Below are 22294 nucleotides of genomic sequence, written 5' to 3'. Positions count from 1 at the left end.
ACATTTATATATTATACTTAGTGTCATAGTAAAACATCCAAACAAAAACATTGAAAATGAAGAAGACGGTGTTACTGAGAATTGTTTGTTTTATAAAATCTGAAAAATATAAACAGACAAATGAGAAATGGAAGGCTGGGTGTTGCTACTTTTCGGGGCTTTATTTTTTCCGGCTGTTTATACAGTCTTAAGTCGTTTTCTTGATGTTAAATACTCCAAATTTTTAAATCTCGCTGATCGATATTTAATCACGGAAAAGTATGAATTATGTGAGATTTTGATTATTTTTTATATTTCATTGATTTTTAACTTAATTAAAATCTTTCTTTTGCATCTTTGGGCTTCAATGTACAAATTGGTTATGTATGCAATAATAAGACCAGTATGTAATCATTTAACTTGCATTAAGTGTGTGGAACTGTTATTGTACATGTACCTAAATGTAGTCTCATTTATAAGACGCGCAAAGAATTTAGAGATACGTTTTATATGGGCTAAATTCTTACCCATATAAAAAGGAGCTTAATATTTAAGAGCGTCAAAAATTTGGACTAACCTAAATGCACATAACTGCTAAAAGTTAAACCTTCCTGTTATAATTGCCATTGAACCTCAATGTTATTCTTTGTTTTGTTAGTATAATAGCTAATATTTATCCCCAGGCTTTTTATCCCCACGCTTTTTGAAAAAAAGGTGGGGATATTGTGGTTATCTCCGCCATCCGTCCGTCTGTCTGTCCGTCCGTCCTGGCCACTATCTCCTCCTACACTAAAAGCACTAGAACCTTGAAACTTACACACATGGTAGCTATGAGCATATGTGCGACCCTGCACTATTTGGAATTTTGATCTGACCCCTGGGTCAAAAGTTATAGCGGTTGGGGTGGGGCCGCGTCAGAAATTATCACTCATTTTTTTAGGTTATTTTACATTTACTTCTTTATTTCTACACCGATTCACTTCAAATTGATACTGGACCTCTCTTATGTCAATACGGTCAATCTCAACCATGCATGGCCCCATTCCCAACCCTGGGGCGCCCCGCCCGCATAGGCCACACCCACCAAAAATTTCCATTTACTATAATTTTTTCATTTCTACACGGATTCACTTCAAATTGATACTGAACTTTTGTTATGACATTAGGGTCAATCTCAACTATGCATGGCCCCAATCCCAACCCTGGGGCGCCCGCCCACATAGGCCACACCCACCAAAAAATTCCATTTACTATAATTTTTTCATTTCTACACGGATTCACTTCAAATTGATACTGAACTTCTCTTATGACATTAGGGTCAATCTCAACTATGCATGGCCCCATAACCAACCCTGGGGCCCCGCCCACATAGACCACACCCACCCAAAATTGCCTTTACTATAATTCAAATTGATATTGAACTTCTCTTATGACAATACAGTCAATCTCAACTATGCATGGCCCCATTACCAACCCTGGGGCGCCCCGCCCACATAGACCACACCCACCCCAAATTGCCTTTTACTATAATTTCTTCATTTCTACACCGATTCACTTCAAATTGATACTGAACCTCTCTTATGACAATACGGTCAATCTCAACTATGCATGGCCCCATTACCAACCCTGGGGCGCCCTGCCCACATATGTCACACCCGCCCAAAATTGCCTTTTACTATAATTTCTTCATTTCTACACCGATTCACTTCAAATTGATACTGAACTTCTCTTATGACCCTACGGTCAATCTCAACTATGCATGGCACAATTACCAACCCTGGGGCGCCCTGCCCACATATGTCACACCCACCCAAAATTGCCTTTTACTATAACTTCTTCATTTCTACACGGATTCACTTCAAATTGATACTGAACTTTTGTTATGACATTAGGGTCAATCTCAACTATGCATGGCCCCAATCCCAACCCTGGGGCGCCCGCCCACATAGGCCACACCCACCAAAAAATTCCACTTACTATAATTTTTTCATTTCTACACGGATTCACTTCAAATTGATACTGAACTTCTCTTATGACATTAGGGTCAATCTCAACTATGCATGGCCCCATAACCAACCCTGGGGCCCCGCCCACATAGACAACACCCACCCAAAATTGCCTTTACTATAATTCAAATTGATATTGAACTTCTCTTATGACAATACAGTCAATCTCAACTATGCATGGCCCCATTACCAACCCTGGGGTGCCCTGCCCACATAGACCACACCCACCCAAAATTGCCTTTTACTATAATTTCTTCATTTCTACACCGATTCACTTCAAATTGATACTGAACCTCTCTTATGACAATACGGTCAATCTCAACTATGCATGGCCCCATTACCAACCCTGGGGCCCCGCCCACATAGACCACACCCGCCCAAAATTGCCTTTTACTATAATTTCTTCATTTCTACACCGATTCACTTCAAATTGATACTGAACTTCTCTTATGACAATACGGTCAATCTCAGCTATGCATGGCCCCATTACCAACCCTGGGGCACACCTAGGTCAAACATTCGGCGTGGGGATACGCGTCGGCCTCTGCCGCGCCATTTCTAGTTAAATATTGTGGTTATCTCCGCCATCTGTCAGTCCGTCCTGGCGACTATCTCCTCCTACACTATTAACACAAGAACCTTGAAAATTACAGTAACACATGGTAGCTATGAGCATATGTGCGACAGTACACCATTTGGAATTTCGATTGGACCAGTGAGTCGAAAGTTATGGGGGTTGGGAAGGGGCCAGTTCAGAGATTTTCAATCACTTTTTATGTTATTTTACATTAACTTCTTTATTTCTACACCGATTTGCTTCAAATCAATGCTGAACCTCTCTTATGACAATATGGTCAATCTCAACTATGCATGGCCCCATAACTAACCATGGGGAGCCCCCTGGGTAAAACACGCGGCGTGGGGAAATGTGTCGGCCTCTGCCCCGCCATTTAGTTGAACTTAAAATTATGAATTTAATTAATTGACCTGTCTGAGATCATAGCATCCTCATGTATCTAATAATTTAACCTCATTATAATTATTTTACCTGTATTTAATCATCAAACCAGCATGAAATTTAAAAAAAAATCTCATTAAACCAGCATGCAATAATTGAACCTGCATGCATTCATTAATCTGCATGCAATCATAGAACCAGCGAAGGTGCATGTTATCATTGAACCTGCATGCAATCATTGAAGTTGCATGTTATTTTTAAACCTGCTTATAATTATTGAACCATTTATGTAGTTAGTCATTTGTGTAGTCATAAGAGCTGCCTGTATGTAATCAAATGACCCTAATGTACAATTATGTACTATAACAATTCTAAAATTGCAATAAACACCTCATTAAATGATAAAGCTTTAAAAGTTACTGAAGTGTTGTTGACTGTTGAGAGTATATTACTTTTTTATGTCCCCCACTATAGTAGTGGGGGACATATTGTTTTTGCCCTGTCTGTTGGTCTGTCTGTTGGTCTGTTTGCGCCAACTTTAACATTTTGCAATAACTTTTGCTATATTGAAAATAGCAACTTCATATTTGGCATGCATGTGTATCTTATGAAGCTGCACATTTTGAGTGTTGAAAGGTCAAGGTCAAGGTCATCCTTCAAGGTCAGAGGTCAAATATATGTGGCCAAAATCGCTCATTTTATTAATACTTTTGCATTATTAAAGATAGCAACTTGATATTTGGCATGCATGTGTATCTTATGGAGCTGCACATTTTGAGTGTTGAAAGGTAAAGGTCAAGGTCATCCTTCAAGGTCAGAGGTCAAATATATGTGGCCCAAATCGCTTATTTTATGAATACTTTTGCAATATTGAAGATAGCAACTTGATATTTGGCATGCATGTGTATCTTATGGAGCTGCACATTTTGAGTGTTGAAAGGTCAAGGTCAAGGTCATCCTTCAAGGTCAGAGGTCAAATTTATGTGGCCCAAATTGCTTATTTTATGAATACTTTTGCATTATTGAGATAGCAACTTCATATTTGGCATGCATGTGTATCTCATGGAGCTGCACATTTTGAGTGGTGAATGGTCATGGTCAAGGTCATCCTTCAAGGTCAGAGGTCAAATATATGTGGCCCAAATCGCTTATTTTATGAATACTTTTGCAATATTGAAGATAGCAACTTGATATTTGGCATGCATGTGTATCTCATGGAGCTGCACATTTTGAGTGGTGAAAGGTCAAGGTCATCTTTCACAAGGTCAAGGTCATCCTTCACAAGGTCAAGGTCATATATAGGGGACATTGTGTTCCTCAAACACATCTTGTTTTTATATTTTCTTAGTAAATGTATTCCTGTTAATATTGTTTATTGTTAAACATTTCCAAATAACTATTGTTACATTTTTAGATGTGTGAGCAGTGTTCAAGCTATATTGGCCACATTTGCTGGATATCTTATTACACAGAGATGCAATCAAAATATCATGGCAGATATGTAAGAAGCTTGACGTGATAACATAGTTCAGTACTTTAAATAAATTTGTGGTGTACTTGGTTTTAAAAAGTGGTTTACATGGATGATTATGTTTACACAAAAATAAATCAAAATTTTTGAAATTTATGTTTTTTTATTATAACTACAATTAATCAGTACTGAAATTAGTGTTGTAATCTTGACACAAAGTTAGTTGAAGTTAAATTGTATGTGCTTATTTGCTACATCTAGTGTTTAATGCTGTTGATGCGATTTATATTTTCAGTTCGCCTATAACAAAGTCATATGCTTGCTTTGGGCTGCCATATTTTCTTTATGATATCTGGGCAATCTACAACACTCACTATTACATCAATGAAGAGGTTTTACAAAGCAAAAGTCGGCATTCCAGGAGGATACATTTTATTAGGAAGAATATTGCTATGCTTGTTCACCATATAGTGCTTCCATTTATATTCTTTCCAATAATAATGGTAAGCTAGAAGACATGTAATTACTTTGTATACCAATTTATGTATTAGTTAAGTGTATGCAATTTACATGTTTTTGCCCTCTCCACCTTTGGAAAAAAATCTTAATAAATAACTTTCAAATTTATTAACATGTTTGTATATCTCTTGTATATTTATATATTTTTTTTACATTTAACAAGTATTCCAGCACAAGGAGAAGGCCTAATAACAAAGATTTATTTTATTATTAAAAAGTTCAGCATTGTACTTTTATTGCATTTATTACATGGTATAAAGAAGCAAATTTTTATGACAATCTGTTATTAATTTTTAGCTCGGCTGTTTTCGGAGAACACCCAAGGTATTGCCATAACCAGCTCGTCGTGTCGTGTCGTCCGCTTTGTGCTTAAACCTTAACATTTTCTCAAGGTTTTGAACATTGGCTCTAAAATCAAAGTGCTTCAATCTACAACTTTGAAACTAAATATGTAGCTGCACCTTGATGAGTTTTACATGCCACACCCATTTTTGGGTCACTAGGTCAAAGGTCAAGGTCACTGTGACTTCTAAAAAACAAACAAAAAACAAACAATTTCTGTCAATCTTTCATTTATTCATAACTGCACCCGCAGCCGAGCGTGGCACCCGTTATGAGGTGCTCTTGTTTAATCTTCGATTTTGTTCAAATTGGTTAAGTTTCCAGTTTGTGTTGAGTTTTATGCCTTTTAGTTTTAGTTCATATGAAAGTGAATTTTTATTGTTTTGCAGTTTTTGCGCAATGATAAGGGAGACTACTTTGTGGGCCTGTTTTACATGTGTGAGGCAGCTGTACCATTTATCTCCCTTCGATTTGTGCTTGCTCAAGTAAGTAATTTTTGAACAAATGGTCTTTACATTTTCGTTTTGATTTAAATATTCATTATTATTAACAATTTGAGAGTAGATGTGCCTCTTTTGTAAATTTGTTCTGTTACTTTTTCTATACAAAATGTGTTTAAGAATCTTGAAATAGAACTTTTTTCAAAATGATGTCATATTTTTGCTACTGTATTATTACTGCAAAGTTCAGAATAATTGAGAAATAATTCAAAGCTTACAATTCACATTCCTACTTATATTACATTACAGCTTAATCAAAAACACACTGCGGCCTACATCTTTACTGGGGTTATGATGATAGTGGTGTTTTTCATTGTACGTGTTTGCATATTCCCATTCCTGTACTGGAAATACAGTGATTTCTCTGGAATTCCATTGAGTAGCGTGCCATTCCATATACCATTGAAATGCAACGCTGGCTGCCTCGTTTTTTTGGTTGTTCAGGTATATTTCCTCTACATCATGGTACATGGAGCTGTCAAATTCTTCTACAAGATCTTTGTGCTTAAAAGCAAAGGCAGATGAATCAAATTGTAGATTTTTGTTAGTTGTTTCTTAAAAATTAAATATAAATTTTGAGTAATACACAATTAAGCATATTCTTTTTTTAATTGTACATATTGATTTTCTTGCTTATATAATATATAAACACAAGGAATGTAGTTAAGTTTTCACTGTTAACGTTTTGAAAATTTTTAAAAGACTTAAACATTTTTTTGCTTCATACATTTGTACATAGTGGTACAAAATATTTAATATACTGCATACTACATTTTGCATGATAAACTTAATGTTAGACTCTGCCCACCAGTTAATGATCTATTAAAAACATAATTAAAAGGTCAAATCTTAGAACACTTTTTGTAATATTCATGATGCAAAGTTATATGTTTCAAACAAAAATGGTCAAAATAGATAACATAATAATTACCCTGCTGTTTGTCTTATTATTCCAAAGTTTAACATAGTATGTAACAATTCATATTGTATATTTGTCTTCATTGTTCCAATACCTTATTGATTTGCCTACAGCCTATAGATTTTTATGCCAAGTATTATCGCAAATGTATTGATTTGAATGAGTATGAAATTTACTTAAACTTTTAAAAGTGATATCCAATCAATCAAACTTTTAGTTCCAGGTCACCTGCTGATATATGTTGTTTCCTATACATTTCAATCAATTGTTAATAACTTTTTTTATAAGTTTATATGTTCATTTTTTTCATTAGTATAAAACTGTGTTGTTAGTGAAATAAACTTTTAAGCGTTGATTGCACATATTTGACATGTTGTTTTTCTGTCAAAATAACTTAGTTGTATTTTGTTTCTTTACATTTAGTAATTATTATGCTTTGTTCATATTTCTAATTTAGTAGATATAATGCAAAAAAGCATACACCATTTGAAAATCTGTTTCTTTCTCTCGTTAAGATAAAAAACTATATACTTAAAACTCTTAACATAAACCTCTATACTTAAAACTATACTTAAAAGTTAAAACTTTACTTAAAACTCTATACTAAAAGCTCTATACTTAAAACTCTATACATAAAACTCTATACTTAAACTCTATACTTAAAACTATATACTTAAAACTTTATACGTTAAACTCTACACTTAAAACTTTATACTTAAAACTCGTTACTTAAACTCAACTTATATTCAAAATACAAGACGACACTTTATGGATTTTTCGTTGAAATAAAGTTTTTTTACAAAGGACAATATAGTTTAGGCGGAAAGAGTCATCCCTGATTGGCCTGTATATTATTTTGCTCAGGCTAATCTGGCACGACGCTTGTATAAAGACACTTTTCCAGAGTGCGATTCAAATGAGAAATTAATAACTGGAATTGCAAAACAAAACAAGTAAATTAAGATTTTTCTTGTTTTTAACAATTAAGTCTGTATGAGCAATGAATAAACCAAAAAATGTCGTTTTATTTGTTTTTTAACCAGGTTTTCCGAAGGAAAAAACTGGTTATTAGATTGGCGAATGCGGGCGGGCTGGCTGGCTGGCTGGCTGGCGGGCTGGCTGGCGGGCTGGCGGAACAAGCTTGTCCGGGCCATAACTATGTCGTTCATTGTCAGATTTTAAAATCATTTGGCACATTTGTTCACCATCATTGGACAGTGTGTCGCGCGAAATAATTACGTCTATATCTCCAAGGTCAAGGTCACACTTTGAGTTCAAAGGTAAAAAATGGCCATAAATGAGCTTGTCCGAGCCATAACTATGTCGTTCATTGTCAGATTTTAAAATCATTTGGCACATTTGTTCACCATCATTGGACGGTGTGTCGCGCGAAATAATTACGTCGATATCTCCAAGGTCAAGGTCACACTTTGAGTTCAAAGGTAAAAAATAGCCATAAATGAGCTTGTCTGGGCTATAACTATGTCATTCATTATGATATTTTAAAATCATTTGGCACATTTGTTCACCATCATGGGACGGTGTGTTGCACAAAAGAATCACGTCAATATCTCCAATGTCAAGGTCGCCACGACTAAAAATAGATTTATTTTAAAACAAACTTACAAAGGGTGTTAATTTTGTTTGTTCATTTAAAAAGTTCAGTTTGAGTTGTCTCCCTTTATCAGATTTTTTTTCACAATGAAAACCTGGTTTTGTGACAATTTTGTCCCTTGTCTTTGAATTGTTCCATTGTTTCAATTCGTGTACTTAGTTCCGCTACTATCGGTATTGCATTGACTTGTCCCGATTAATTGATATGCGAGTGTTTACGAATAAGTCAAATTTTGAAATTTTGTTTGTCTTTTTGTGCCTTTTAATTGTCCTCCTGCATTCTGTGATAATGGTTTTAGAAATAATAATATTGTACATTTATATGTTAGAAATGCACAATATACCACATCGTTTTTTGATGAATCGTAAAAAATTTCATACGTACATGTTTTTGTCTTTGTTTATATTGCCTCATACATGTGTATGTCTACATATTAGGTGCAGGATCAAGTAACTTTGTGGGGTTTACTATTAAACGTTAATGGATGTAAACACACCGGTAAGTGCAGCCTTTTTCAAATAACTTTTTTAAACATTTTTTCTTAAAAATTTTAAGTAGTGCATAACAGATTTGTATGCTGCTTATGGCAATGTGAAATACATTAGAATTGCTATATTTAATAAGCCTGTGTTCTTAGCCAAAATTTTCATCTTTACCGCATGTATGTAGATGGTTAGGATGCACGCAACGTCAATTTTTGGCACCGATTTCAGACGTATTCAATGATGTATTATTAAATTGTCATAAATCAGCACAAACTGCAAGAAAAAAACTTTATTTTATGCACTTAAGATTTTCGCAAACGTGTTCCTATAACTTGGGATATTGGCAAAGTGAAGTTTTGAACGGTATGTTAGCATTCTGTCCAGCCCATGTTGAAACTACTGTAAACCCAGAGGATCCTGTACCCTGTCTATTGTTTGCACCATTTCCAATATCGTTAGTCGCGAATGTATAACATCTTGTAGTTCTTTACATATTTTATGATTTGTTCAAAAGTAATTGTGTTAACAATTGATAAGAATCACTGTTTCTGTATATAATGGTCACATTTGGTGCACTATTAAATACCTCACTAATGTTTCAACCTTACAATAAAGGTTGTAAAGTCAGTTGTGTGAACGCCTGTTTTGTATTAATTAGTGCTTTTTAGCTCGACTATTATATATGATTTTTTCCCCTTTTTTATTTTTGAAAGATCATCCAATAAATGACCACACCCCACATTATACCCAATCTCAACCCCCTACCCCCCCCCCCCAAAAAAAATAAAAATAAATAATAAATTATTTTTCCTTTATTTTTATTTTTAAAGATCGTCTAATAAATGACCACACCCACATTAAACCCCCCTCTCACCCCCACCCAACACAAAAAGAATATTTTTTTCTTTGAAACATGGTTAAAAAACAACAAATATTTATTTACTTTATTTTTGAAGGACCGTCCAAACTTCCCACCCAAGCTATTGCTATCAAACTTTAAATAAAATCTTATTAGTTTGTTTTATGTCTTTACAAATGTTCAATAGATTGTGGAAAATATACATGAACTGTAACCTTGACTGTTACCTTGACCTTATTGAATAAATTGAACATAAATTGAACAATTACCGCATGATGGCTTACGTTATACTGTCAAGCACTCGAATAGTCGAGCGCGCTGTCCTCTGACAGCTCTTGGTTTAACACGTTAGAAAGCTATATGATATAGTTTGGCAGCACGGGTAATGGTTCTTATCCAGCAGACATTTTACAAAACAAAATGTATTTCAAACCAAATCGTGATGATTGAAACCAGTGTTCAGTTCTTTAATATTTCAAGTAGCTAACCTCTGTAGTATAATATTTTTTTTAACATCATAATTTAACATACCACTCTTGATGTCTTCAGTATGGAATAATGGATGATGCAGACAGAATATGCGAATATTGCATTCCCAAAATACAAATTAACGGACCTAAGTTTACCGCAGATATGCAGACGTGCTTTGCCACTCGTATAACACAGTTTCATGGCAATAGCTGGCATTTGACAACTCGTTAATAACGAATAAAGCAGTCGAATACATTTAGTCAAGTTAGTGTTATTTGTTCTTTTATGCAATTGCATTTGTTTTATGTTTGCAACAATCGCTACAATCTTAACAGCGTGTTCGACAACTTTATTACTAAGTGTTAACTAATGATATGTAAATATCAATTACTGTATCAAAAGTGATGATTATCAACCTTATGATCATGATATAATGTCAGCCTCTTAAGTATGGAAGCGTATATGGCATACCCCGATGCTGTGATGTTGCCAACATTCTATGACGGCATGATATCAAAAAGGTGTCATGGCGTAAAAAATAACTCATCATGTCGACTAAAACTATTATGGCAAGTCATTTTCACAAAAGCATGACGCCAAAAATTATGTTGTTGTTTTTTGTCGATTTAGATCACGTCGACCAAATATTTTTTTCTGGAAAAGCCGGAAACATTTACGTCGAGAATTTAACGTAATGTCGTTATGGCTAGTAAAATTAAGAGGGAAAAACCTACAAAACTATGACGGCATACCATGTAATTTCACAATAAGTCTATATAAACTAATCCGACGTGACCCTATTATTGGGGTGCACCATATTCTATGACGGCATGATATGAAAAATGGGTCATGGCGTAAAAAATAACTCATCGTGTCGACTACAACTATGATGGCAAGTCATTTTCACAAGAGCATGACGCCATTAAGATTATGTGGATTTGTCGACTTAGATCACGTCGACCAAATATTGTTTCGGGAAGAGCCGGAAACATTTACGTTAAGATTTTAACTTAATGTCGTTATGAGTAAAATGAAGATGTAAACCCCTACAAAACTATGACGACATACTATGTTATTTCACAGTTAGTCGATATAAACTAATCCGGCATGATCATATTATTGGGGTGTACCATATACGCTTCCGTATTTAAGCCATGGTGTTGATTGCATAAATGTCATCATGATTTAACGGTTAAACGTAAGTTTTTACGATGATACAAGGTGTCATATAATGTCCGTTACAACGGTTGAGAACATCGTGATAGGCCCTGTAATATGTGTAGACGACAAATATAATATTAAATACAAATGACCTTTCTAACCTTAATATTGCAAGAAACATAGTATTGATTCCTTTGCTACATGATGGACATTAATTTCATTAAGGCTAAGCTGTACACGTTCAATAAATTAGGCATACAAGAAGCTTGACTTGCATATATTACGGCTGAAGGGGGCCTTTTCATGTTTTGGTAAATTGACAAAATTGAAAAAAGTTGTTTCAGATTTGCAAATTTTCGTTTAAGTTATGACATTTGTGAGGAAACATTAATACTGAACATTTACCATGCTCTAAAATAGCCATTATATGCCTATTTTGACGGTTTAAAAACATGAAAATCATAAAGCCTTGCAATGCGAAACGTTTGAATAATTTGGAGAGTTCTGTTGTCGTTATATTTTGTGAAACTACGAGGATTGCTTATATAAAGTATAAAATAATCCGTCATTCTATGAACACAGATGGCCGAGTGGTCTAAGTGGTATCTTTTTACTGCAGAACTCCAGGGGTCAGTGATTCGAGCCATATCGAGGGTTACTTTTTTCTTTTTTTAAATATTTTTTTCTTGATTTTTTACTGGAGCTTTTAGTGATTGATTGATTGATTTATTTCGGCATGGAATACACATACATGGACATTTAAAACAACATGTATAATACAGAATCGTAGAACACATGAGAATAAATTTACCATGACATGCACACCAACACCAAGGATAACACAAAAAAGAGCAGCTCTTATTTCCATTGTGTTCCTTTTGTGCTGGTGGCATGACATAGAGAGCTTTTTACTAACAAAAAGTAGCTTATAAACATTAACCTTATAATAAAGTTCATATAAGTACACATTGTTAAATGGAATGATATCACAGATATATGGCCTAATTTTATTATCACAGTACAAATCTAAATTTGGCATTTTGTAATCACAGTTGGGAATAGACTATAAATACATTTATGGGTTTCAAAAAAGCTAGAAAATACATTAAATTATAACACAAACTTGCACATTACCCAATGTCCTTAAAACCTAATAAAAATAATTTAATATCAATTAAAGGAAAGCTGATAAAAACAATATCACAATTTCAGCAATTATAAAAAAATCATCAAATGACTAGATCTAGATGAACTGATTAAAATATTCCAATACCGAAACTTTAATGATACATAGAAAATAATGATATAACAATGAGAAAACTAAACTGTTCTTCAGGTACTTTTTAACTGCTATTTTGAATGAAGGTAACCTTCTTATACTGGATATGTCAGCTGGTAGGCTGTTCCACAAGGAGCAATCAAGAGAGCAGAAGGAATTGGAACCAAAACCTTTGACCTTTGGAATTGCAAAAGCGCCCCTACTACATGACCTTGTCTTATATGAATGTGCAGAATCCTGGGGATAAACGACAATTCCATATAAACAGGAGCTAAACCATTTTTAACCTTGAAAACACGACAAAGGATAATCTGGTCAATACGTTTGCTGACAGGTAACCGATTAAGAGAGCGGAAGTGTTTTGGATCAACCTGTGACCTGGCGTCAAGATTAAGAACAAATCTAATTAGCTTATTTTGAGTAACCTGTAGCTTGTGTTTAAGCAACTGAGTTAGACCGGGGTACCTATTGAACAGCAATAATCAAAGTGACTTTGAATTAAGGACATAATAAGGTGTTTCTTGGTATGTTGGGTAAGGAAGTCCTTTTTACGATACAAGTATTTCAACCGGGCATTAGCCTTCTGCAAAACAGACCGAGCCATTGTATCAAAAGACAGAGATTGATCTATGTTAGCTCAAAGATATTTAACCGACGAAGTTGGATTAATCACAGTGCCATTACAGGTTATATCAAAGGATGAATTTGGCCACGTCTAGGTTTAGACCTAAATAAGATTGACTCAGTCTTATCTTATTGTAGTGATAATTTATTATCAACTAGCCATTGACTAACAAGACGCAAATCTTCTTTAAGGGCACGTTGAATGTCAGACTTACCTTTACCTGAAACTAAAATTCCTGAATCATCTGCATATAATAACAGCATGTTTTTTACCACAGCTGACATGTCATTTACATATATTAAAAACAGAACAGGGCCTAGGATTGACCCTTGTGGAAACCCGCAAGAAATACCAGCAGTTGATGAATAGGTGCCTGAGATATCAACACGCTGCTGTCTATCAGAAAGATATGACCTCCTAAACCACTTCAAGATATCATCACCAAGGCCAGCTGCACTAAGTTTCAGGTCCACTGTATCAAATGCCTTTTGAAGATCTAAAAGTACCATACCAATAAGGTGACCTTTATCCATTTGCAACCTTATGTAGTCCGTCAGATGGATAAGACATGTATCAGTTGAAAAGCCATGCCAAAAACCCGACTTAAATTTATAAAACAACTTTTTGGCTTTGAAATAGGACTCTATCTGGTCATAAACAACCCTCTCAAAGACCTTGGAAACAATGCTTAAAATAGAAACTGGGCGATAATTGCCAACAGCTGTTTTTTATCATCTTTCTTAAAAATAGGAATAAACCTAGCAGATTTTAACTCCTCTGGAATCACACCCTGTATAAGAGACAAATTGATAACATGTGTAAGCGGATAAGCGGATTAGATCCAATGTTTACATTTATCAATATAAAGCATTTCATGACAAACTTCACTACATGCCAAACTCTGTGAAAAGGCCCCTTTAAAATACACATTTGAACAAGAACTTATTCTAGCTCATCTAATTATGTTCTTAACTAAAGTATACACGAAATATTGATTTTTTCTGCAATTACAGAGCTATAAATAACATTATAAATGAGCTAAATTTGTTTAAAAGATGAACAGTTGGTAAGTTAAGCACACAGAAATCTTGACTGGCATATTTTATGGACAAACTTGCACATTTAATGGCCACAAATTACACACTTTAACAAGAATTATTGAACTGAAAATATGCAAGAAAAATGGCTTATAACCTTTGAGTGCCTGTATATTAACAGCATGATAACTTAGCTTTATTTTGGGTAATTTTAACCGTTTAGCACCTTTTTAGCTTGACTTGCATATTTTACAGCAAAAAATGCACATTTGGGCAAGAAAATAATTATTTATAACCTAAAATTTTGCAAGAAATATTGCTTTTAACATTTTAGTGCCTGTGTACATAAATTGACATAATAAGTAAGATTTACTTGTTAAAAAGATAAACAGTAAGAAAATGAAGCACATAAGAATAATTGCTCGCATAATTCATGGCAATAATACCGACATTTGCGCAAGAGAATAACTATCGGTATATTCATATCAACAGTTGGCAAGAATCATTGCTTCACGTCTTTTGCATGCTGGTTTGAAAACAGTAACATTATAAGTAAGCTGTATCTGTTGAACAAAATGAACAAGATGGACAATTTATCACATAAGAATATTAATTTGCATATTTTATAGCCTAAATTTCCATTTTAACAAAAAACACCCAAATAACCCAAATTGACCCAAACGTATGCATTTCTTTTAACCTTAACATGCATGCTTGTGAAAAATTATATTAAAATGATCAAAAATATATTTTCGTTGAAAAAGATGAACAGTTGAAAAATTCAGCACATAAGAAAATTGACTTGCATATTTTACGGCCAAAAATGCTTATTTTAACAAGAAAATCACTTTTTTTCTACACCAAAATATGCAAGAAACATGGCTTTTTTCGATTATTGCGCCTACAATTTCTTAATGAGTAATCTATATTAGTTAAATAAGAATCAATTAGATGAACAATTAAAAATTTGGCTCGTAAGTGTATTGACTAGTATATCTTTCGTTGCAGTGTAACATTGAATAGACACCTAAAATATGCCAGTGGATAAACACGATATTGTCACAACATTCCGCGTAAAAAGTGCATACTTTTTAACAAGATTATCACAATTGGAAACATAAGCACATATAAATATTACTTGCATATTTTTGGGCATAAAAACAACACATTTTTTTTAAGAAATCACGTGTCTGTTTATAAAGAATAACTTAATACGTAAGCTATATTTGTTGAATAAGATGAACAGTACGAAAATTAAGCACATACGAATATTAACTAATTTGCATATTTTAACCTATTAATCCATATTTGAACAAGAAAATAACTATTTTCTTACCAAACGAATGCAAGGCAGATTGTTTTGTGCATTTTAGTGACTGGTCACATGACTTCACAAGTAAGCTATATATTTATTGCATCTTTGGGCATGGGGGTCAGAGTACCTGTAGGTTACCCCACCTATACGGTATGTTTACCACCTACCAAACTCACATGCTTTCGGGAACGAAAAAAAGTTTTCGACTCTCACAATTTCGCTGTAGTATGATGAAACTAGTTGCGAGATAACAGTAGTACTTAATATTTACCATGCTCGAAAATATCCATGATATGCATCTTTTGACGATTAAAAAATCTGAAAATTGTAAAGCGTAACAAACACAAAACAATCGAATTATTTGTAGAGCTTTGTTGTTATCGTTTTATTTTGGGACATTTCGAGGATTGCTTATATAAAATATAAAGGTAGAGCCCAGTTGATGATAACTTTTTTCATTTCTTTAAGCATATTATTTTTTTACTGGAGCTATTTAGTTCCAATGTTAACATTTATAAACTTAAAGCATTTAATGAAAAACTTCAATGCATGCCAAAATCTGTGAAAATGTCCCTTTGAAGGACGACCTGAATGAAAATAAGAGTACCTGATTTGTTTTTATTAATTCTCCAAACCAGATATAGCTTTCCGCAAATAGCATTATATACAATTACAAGTCGCTGACACTTTGTATGGTGAGTTAATTATCTGCAACCGTATTCCTAATCTTAATTAGTTTTAAGTATATACAGCTTTTTGTTATGGAAAATATCACTACAGTGTACACCTTTTCTTGCGGCTTTTCATAAAATGCATGGATTTGGAATATGTTTTGTAGTAGGGTTAGGTATAAGGAAAACTTATACTGCCTTGCTATATGAGTTAATTGACGATGCTGCGAAACAGCTCGTCTAAGTTATTATACCATGAAAAAATTATTCACAATGGCGACCTATGTAAAAGACCGAGCCAGTCCGATTGAGATAGCTCGATTTTTCTAATCGGCATACCTCGCTGATTATCATTGATAAAGGTATAGAAAGCTCAGCTATAAATAGGACAGCATATTCTGGGGAAAAGATTTAATAATAGTTTGAAAACGTTAATTTTAAATCAGTTATATGCAATCCATTATATGTTTATAGATCAATGAAACAACTATGCATTTTCTGTATTGTATTTGACATTTGTCGTGATTCAGTAAATACATTGCGAATTAAAACGTGTATAATTAACTTTCAACGCGATCATGAGTGTTAAGAAAACGAATTATTTCGAACCTGCCATTTGTAAACGTTGTAGCGACTATGGTATATAAATAGCATAATAGCCATATGACATCTGTGACTCGGTCAGCAGCTGGAGTGTGCGCGTCGCGACCGAGGCGAGAGTCATCCGCAGAAGATTTTCTCACTTGTACACGTTTTCTTATAGAAGGGAACTTCTGCGGGTGGCTCTGCTAATCCAGTTGAGTCCGTCATCTTCGAGCCGGACGTCTTCTACACTGCTGGTTTTGCTGTCTTCTTCAAGATGCAGCGGACTTGTCACCCGCTGTTTATCGTCGAGAGTTCGCCGGCCCGGACCTGCCAGAGGTCCCGTCTGAAGAGGGCTGGGGACGGCGAGACCACCAGTGTGGAGGACATACGGGACGGACCTGGGTCTGTGCACTGCGCGGGGGTCAACCCATGAACATCGAGGGGGTGGCTTTAGAGAGGGACCCCGGGACAGCGGTACTCAGTACGCTCAACGCAATAGGGAAACTGTCTCGGGGATGAAGACGACGGCCGCTGACGACAAGTAGGGCCATAAAGGCGGAGCTGTGTGCTGCAGTCCTTGGCGGTGCTGCGTTCAGACATGAATTTGTCTTGAGATTGTCTATCTACCAGTGCACATTACGGTCTCATTGGCCACCGTGCACTGATTTATTTGGATTTAAATTATATCTTTGGCGAATACCCGGGAAGCCGAGGTAAATTTGACCTACTTTGACTCTAAATTAAACTTTCTTCCCTGAAAGGTCACAGGGGCAGGTCGGGCTGCAAAGACCTCGTGAAGCGGCCAGTAGGACCTGTCAATAAACTCTGATACACACACACACACACACACACACACACACACACACACACACACACACACACACATGACATCTGTGAAACTCGCTCTTATGCGTGCTTTCTCATGTTGTATATTTTATAAACTTTTCAAACAGAAATTACAGAGCCACATCAGTGCACATACTATGTTTGATAATTCATTCGTTGTTGGATATTTTTTGCTGTTTTAAACACATATTAGGTCATATCGCGGAGATTTAGTTAACCTTACCATGTGTTCATGGGCGAATTACGTATTCAAGTGCTCTTACGACTATGTGCTCATACCTACTTTCGGGAATCATCATGAAATAATTGCCGTACTCAACGAACAAACTCGCTAAGCTTATTGAATTAGAGAAAAAAACAATAATCAAAAGATAAAAGTTATATGTTTATGCACATGGGATTGTGAAATCACGTCCGTACACATAGCATCATTAACTTAGGAAAGGAAACGACGAAATATAAAGTTTGGTATGATATACATGTAAAATTAAAGAGAATGGTGTAATTAAAGAGCATGTCAAGTTTTGAATTTATATGTTGAAACGTAAAGTCATAACCCACAAACATTTTACTGTAACATAACTTTTTTTTAAGATAAGTGGTACAGAAAATACACGTCGAATATCTTTTTAAAGATATTTCTTGTTATATTTGATCGAGAATGTAACCGGCCACCCAGTTTTGCTGAATGGGTCAAATTCCCAACGGGTGCTACTTCCCCGTACCCCCAATTTGTTTTTCGTACCCTACATTTTTCGAACCCAATTTTTTTCGTACCCAATTTTTTTTCGTACCCAAAATTTTTGCTCGTACCCAATTTTTTTTCGTACCCATTTGTTTTTCCTACCCAAACTTTTTTCGTAACCAAATCTTTTTTCGTACCAATTTTTTTGGCATAATTTGTGTACCCAAAATTTTTGTACCCATTTTTTTCATACCCAAAATTTTCGTACCCACATACACAATTGTGGTGATGTAGATAAACTTAAATAGATGCTTTTATATCAATCCTATTTATCGTCACATCAGTACTGTCAGTACTTTGATTTTTATAGCGTCGCGGTAGAGTGTCTGCCTGATTTGGAACCGAGAGTGTCCGGGTTCAATCCCCATGGTGGTTGGGGATTTTTCTGGCTGGGGCACAGTTTTATTTGATGATGCGTGGATAAATCTTGTAAATTTCGAAAAAAAATGCGTCTTAAATTATGCAATAGCGAACCACTTCAGTGCCTTCAGCGCTTTGATTAAGTATATAAAATTGCTGCAATCAGCCAAAAGGTCGGAACTGATAACACTGTGTTTATTTATTACGGATTCGTTGAGTATCCGATCAAACCATACCACATGTAATATTGACGATATACATTTAGAGAGTCAAATCAAATGTCTGTCTGTTTGTCTCTGTCCTTCCTTCTCTACCTCTTTCCCTCCCTCCCTTCCTCCGTCCCTCCTTCCTTCCTTCCTTCCTTCCTTCCTTCTTTCCTTCCTTCCTTCTAAGGAAAAGGAGTCGGAGGGACGGAAGCGAAAGCGGAGGAAGGAAGGAGGAAGACGGACGGAAAGGAAGAAATCCACGAGAGGCATCTCCCTTCGACAGCTTCAAAGACGGAGTTTCTTCCTTCCTGCAAGTACGGGGATTAATTCATTCCTCCTGAAGGAAGGAAACGAATTCCTCCTAAAGAAAGGAAGCAGTTAATTCCTTCAGAAGATTCCATTCCTTTTCCTCACTTTCCTTCCTTCCTGTCCTTCCTTCCTTCATTCCTTCCGTCCGTCCTTCCTTCCGTCTGTCCTTTATTCCTTCCGTACTTCATTCCTTCTGTCCTTCCTCCCTCCCACCCTGCCTCCTCCCTCACTCCCTCCCTTCCTTCTTCCGTTATACCCCCCTCCTTCCCGTCCTTCCTTCCGTTATATATGATCGACCTTCAGATCGATGACGAGAAGATCATTTCTTAGAATTTGACACAGCATTTGTAAAAAAAAGAACTATATGTATATTTCCAGAAAGAAAATTTAATTCTGCGTTTAATAAGATCAAGTTCGTAGGAATCTCTGCACAGTTGGTGAAGAAATGGCTGTTCGAAGAGATGCACCCTGTTTTCGGATTATTTTGAGCTGAATACTTTGTTATATCATTATGTATATTTGAAAGTGATTTTTTCTTCAGAGAAATTGATTTTTTTGTTATAATCTGAATATTTTTAATTTCAAATGATGTTTTTACCAATTAATATCATAGCCACACGCTAACCACCCGTAGTTGTACGCAGGTGAGCTCAATATCCTACTGTGCATACACGTAACGTCACAACCAACGCAAAGCTTATTTATTAAATGCTTTCCGGTGGTTTATAGAGAAATATCAGTGAATTAAAACTGATAATTTCACTGTTTCAAACAGTGAAAATTATCAGTGAGAATTATCGATAATTTTCATTGTTTACTGTGAAATGACGTCATTTTTTTGACGAAATGACGTCATTATCCCAGCAAAATTCGTTAGTTAAACTCTTGAACAATGTATATAAACTGTGAAAAATGCATTAAATAAAAAAAAATTTGTTGGATTCGGTGGATTATCGACTTTAATTCACTCGTGATCAAAGAAAACATATATTTTTACTCGTGGCTGCGCCACTCGTGAAAATATTATTTTCTATGATCACTCGCGAATTAAAATCGATAATCCACCGGATCCAACAAATATCCTCTATGTATTTGTCTATCGTAATTCGGTTTTACGAATGTGGCTTGTTTAAATCATATTAATCTCAAGTGGTTCGTATGTATCATCATCAAGGCAAATGCAACCTACCGTAAATATACTAGTGTAAGGTATGTTGCCTAGAGGGAAGTACATTGACATGTTAACTGTTAACATTGTGGACATCAAGATATTTTATTTAGTACTGCTTTTGTTACTGAACAGTTCTGATAAATGCATTACTGGTTATTAAAACGCTCGCTGGATATTACCCATTGGAAGCATCTCAATTGTTGTTGCAGGGAGTAGCCGTTTATGTTGTCAAATGCTGAGACATGCAGCGTCCATTAAAAAATAAGGCGAGTATAGTTCTTTTGTTAATTTATGTTTAGAACGACTTTGTGTGTAAATCTAACTGCAGTACAATGTATGTTTACATCGACATCATTTGTCAGGAGCAATCGCCGCCATTTGGATTTTGATCATTTTCTTACGAAAATAAAATGAATTATATTAAAGTAAAATCTTCTTTTTTTGCGCTCGCAATGTGTTACAATTCGCATGCTGCGTAAAATGGAATCGAGGAATATGGTGATATTTTTTCTCGTTTTACAGTTTGTGTGTGAATTTTTTAAAGACTATTTTGCGTACCAGAACAAATAAATTTATATCACTACGCATGGTTACATTCGTTAGATTTTAAGCGGTTTTAAGAATGAATTAAAACAATAGTTAAGGTTATTATATCTATTTATGTTAAATGTCACGTTGAAAAAAAAATGGGATAAATAGAATACTAGTATTAGCGTTGAATACAGAGAAGTTTATGTTGCTCGGCTCGAACACCGAAAGCGCTCGCCAAGCCAGGCTCGCGCTCCCAGCGTTCTAAGCCTCGCAATATAAACTTCTCTGTATTCATCGCTTACCTAGTATTCTCTATATTGCCTGCGCTAAATAACATAAGACATTTAAAGTTGTTATCACAGTTAATGAGTTTTTATACATGAAAATGTTTCGAAAATACGGGATATACACGTTGAACCTATAAAACATTCGGAACACTACTGAAATTATTGCAGAAAATGCGAGTGCTCATCATGTAGAGGTTACTGCATTTGTATGTTTTTGTCTGTCTGTGTGTTTGTGTGTGTGCGTGTGTTTTATCCGTCATGTGTGGAGAATGGTGATTTTACTCGGTATCAACTATAAAGTAATTATTTTTAATAAAAAAACGAATCAGATTCAACACAAAAAAACAGTTTGATACCAAGATTTAATAATTTTGAATCACAAAATGCAACACAACCAGCAAAAAAACATTTTTTTACAAATATTATGTGCGCGTTTTCATGACGTCATTATTAACACGTCAAAGGACAAAAGTCATATTCTTTCCCGCTAAAGCGGCAGATGTTTAGTGTTTTTTTTCCATTTAATATTTCTATGAAATCGGGGACGTAGAGGTATGATATACAGAAAAACAGGCTAGTGCCTGATTTTTTTTTGTAATATATCAGGCTCGGAACGAATAAAATAATAAAACAATGTTTGCTTAAAATAACTTTTGGATTTTCCGTGTAGTTCTATTTTCCTATTCTATTTTTAAAGAAATAATTGACGACTAAGGAAACTGATGGGATAAATCGAATATTGCTCGGCCCGAAAATCTGAACCACTCGCCACGGCTCGTGGTTCAGATTTTCTCAGCCTCGCAAAATAAACTTCGCTTTATTCGGCACCAACCTAGTATTCTCTATATCTTACCTTACTATATTCAAGCAATTTCTAGACGCAGTTTATCAAACATTTAATTTCTCTTGTTGGCGTCGCTCTGGAGAGCGGCAACTAGTATGTAATGCTTTTTTTTCGTTTATGGAAGGAGAAGTTATTTAACGGATCAATGTAAAGTTGTATATATTTTTGTTTTAAGAATATCTTGCATAGTGGTGATTT

General features: G+C 35.0%; 2 protein-coding genes and 1 long non-coding RNA gene across 6 annotated transcripts in view; 2 read left to right on the top strand and 1 right to left on the bottom strand.

Moving 5' to 3' along the window:
- Nucleotides 1–22294, bottom strand: part of LOC127836523 (beta-adrenergic receptor kinase 2-like) — a 417424-nt gene that overhangs the window by 97759 nt on the left and 297371 nt on the right. The window lies entirely within an intron of this gene.
- Nucleotides 12–9926, top strand: LOC127836688 (TLC domain-containing protein 3A-like). Of its 2 annotated transcripts, none has more exons than XM_052363383.1 (5): nt 12–258; nt 4358–4444; nt 4710–4917; nt 5665–5760; nt 6025–9926. In XM_052363383.1, exons 1-5 carry the CDS (start codon nt 128–130, stop codon nt 6298–6300), a joined length of 798 nt encoding a protein of 265 aa, XP_052219343.1. In that variant the 5' UTR covers nt 12–127; the 3' UTR covers nt 6301–9926. The 2 variants fall into 2 exon arrangements, with proteins under 2 accessions (XP_052219343.1, XP_052219352.1); XM_052363392.1 differs by having other exon boundaries at nt 123–269.
- Nucleotides 3290–4349, top strand: LOC127836853 (uncharacterized). 2 transcript variants are annotated; one of them, XR_008028953.1, is made up of 3 exons: nt 3290–3585; nt 3744–3915; nt 4067–4349. It is a non-coding gene; the product is annotated as an uncharacterized LOC127836853 (long non-coding RNA). The 2 variants fall into 2 exon arrangements; XR_008028954.1 differs by having other exon boundaries at nt 3290–3611; nt 3764–3915.

The sequence above is a fragment of the Dreissena polymorpha genome, chromosome 1 (genome assembly GCF_020536995.1).
Source record: "Dreissena polymorpha isolate Duluth1 chromosome 1, UMN_Dpol_1.0, whole genome shotgun sequence".
NCBI lineage: Eukaryota > Metazoa > Mollusca > Bivalvia > Myida > Dreissenidae > Dreissena > Dreissena polymorpha.
This window is presented reverse-complemented; position numbering and strand designations above follow the sequence as displayed.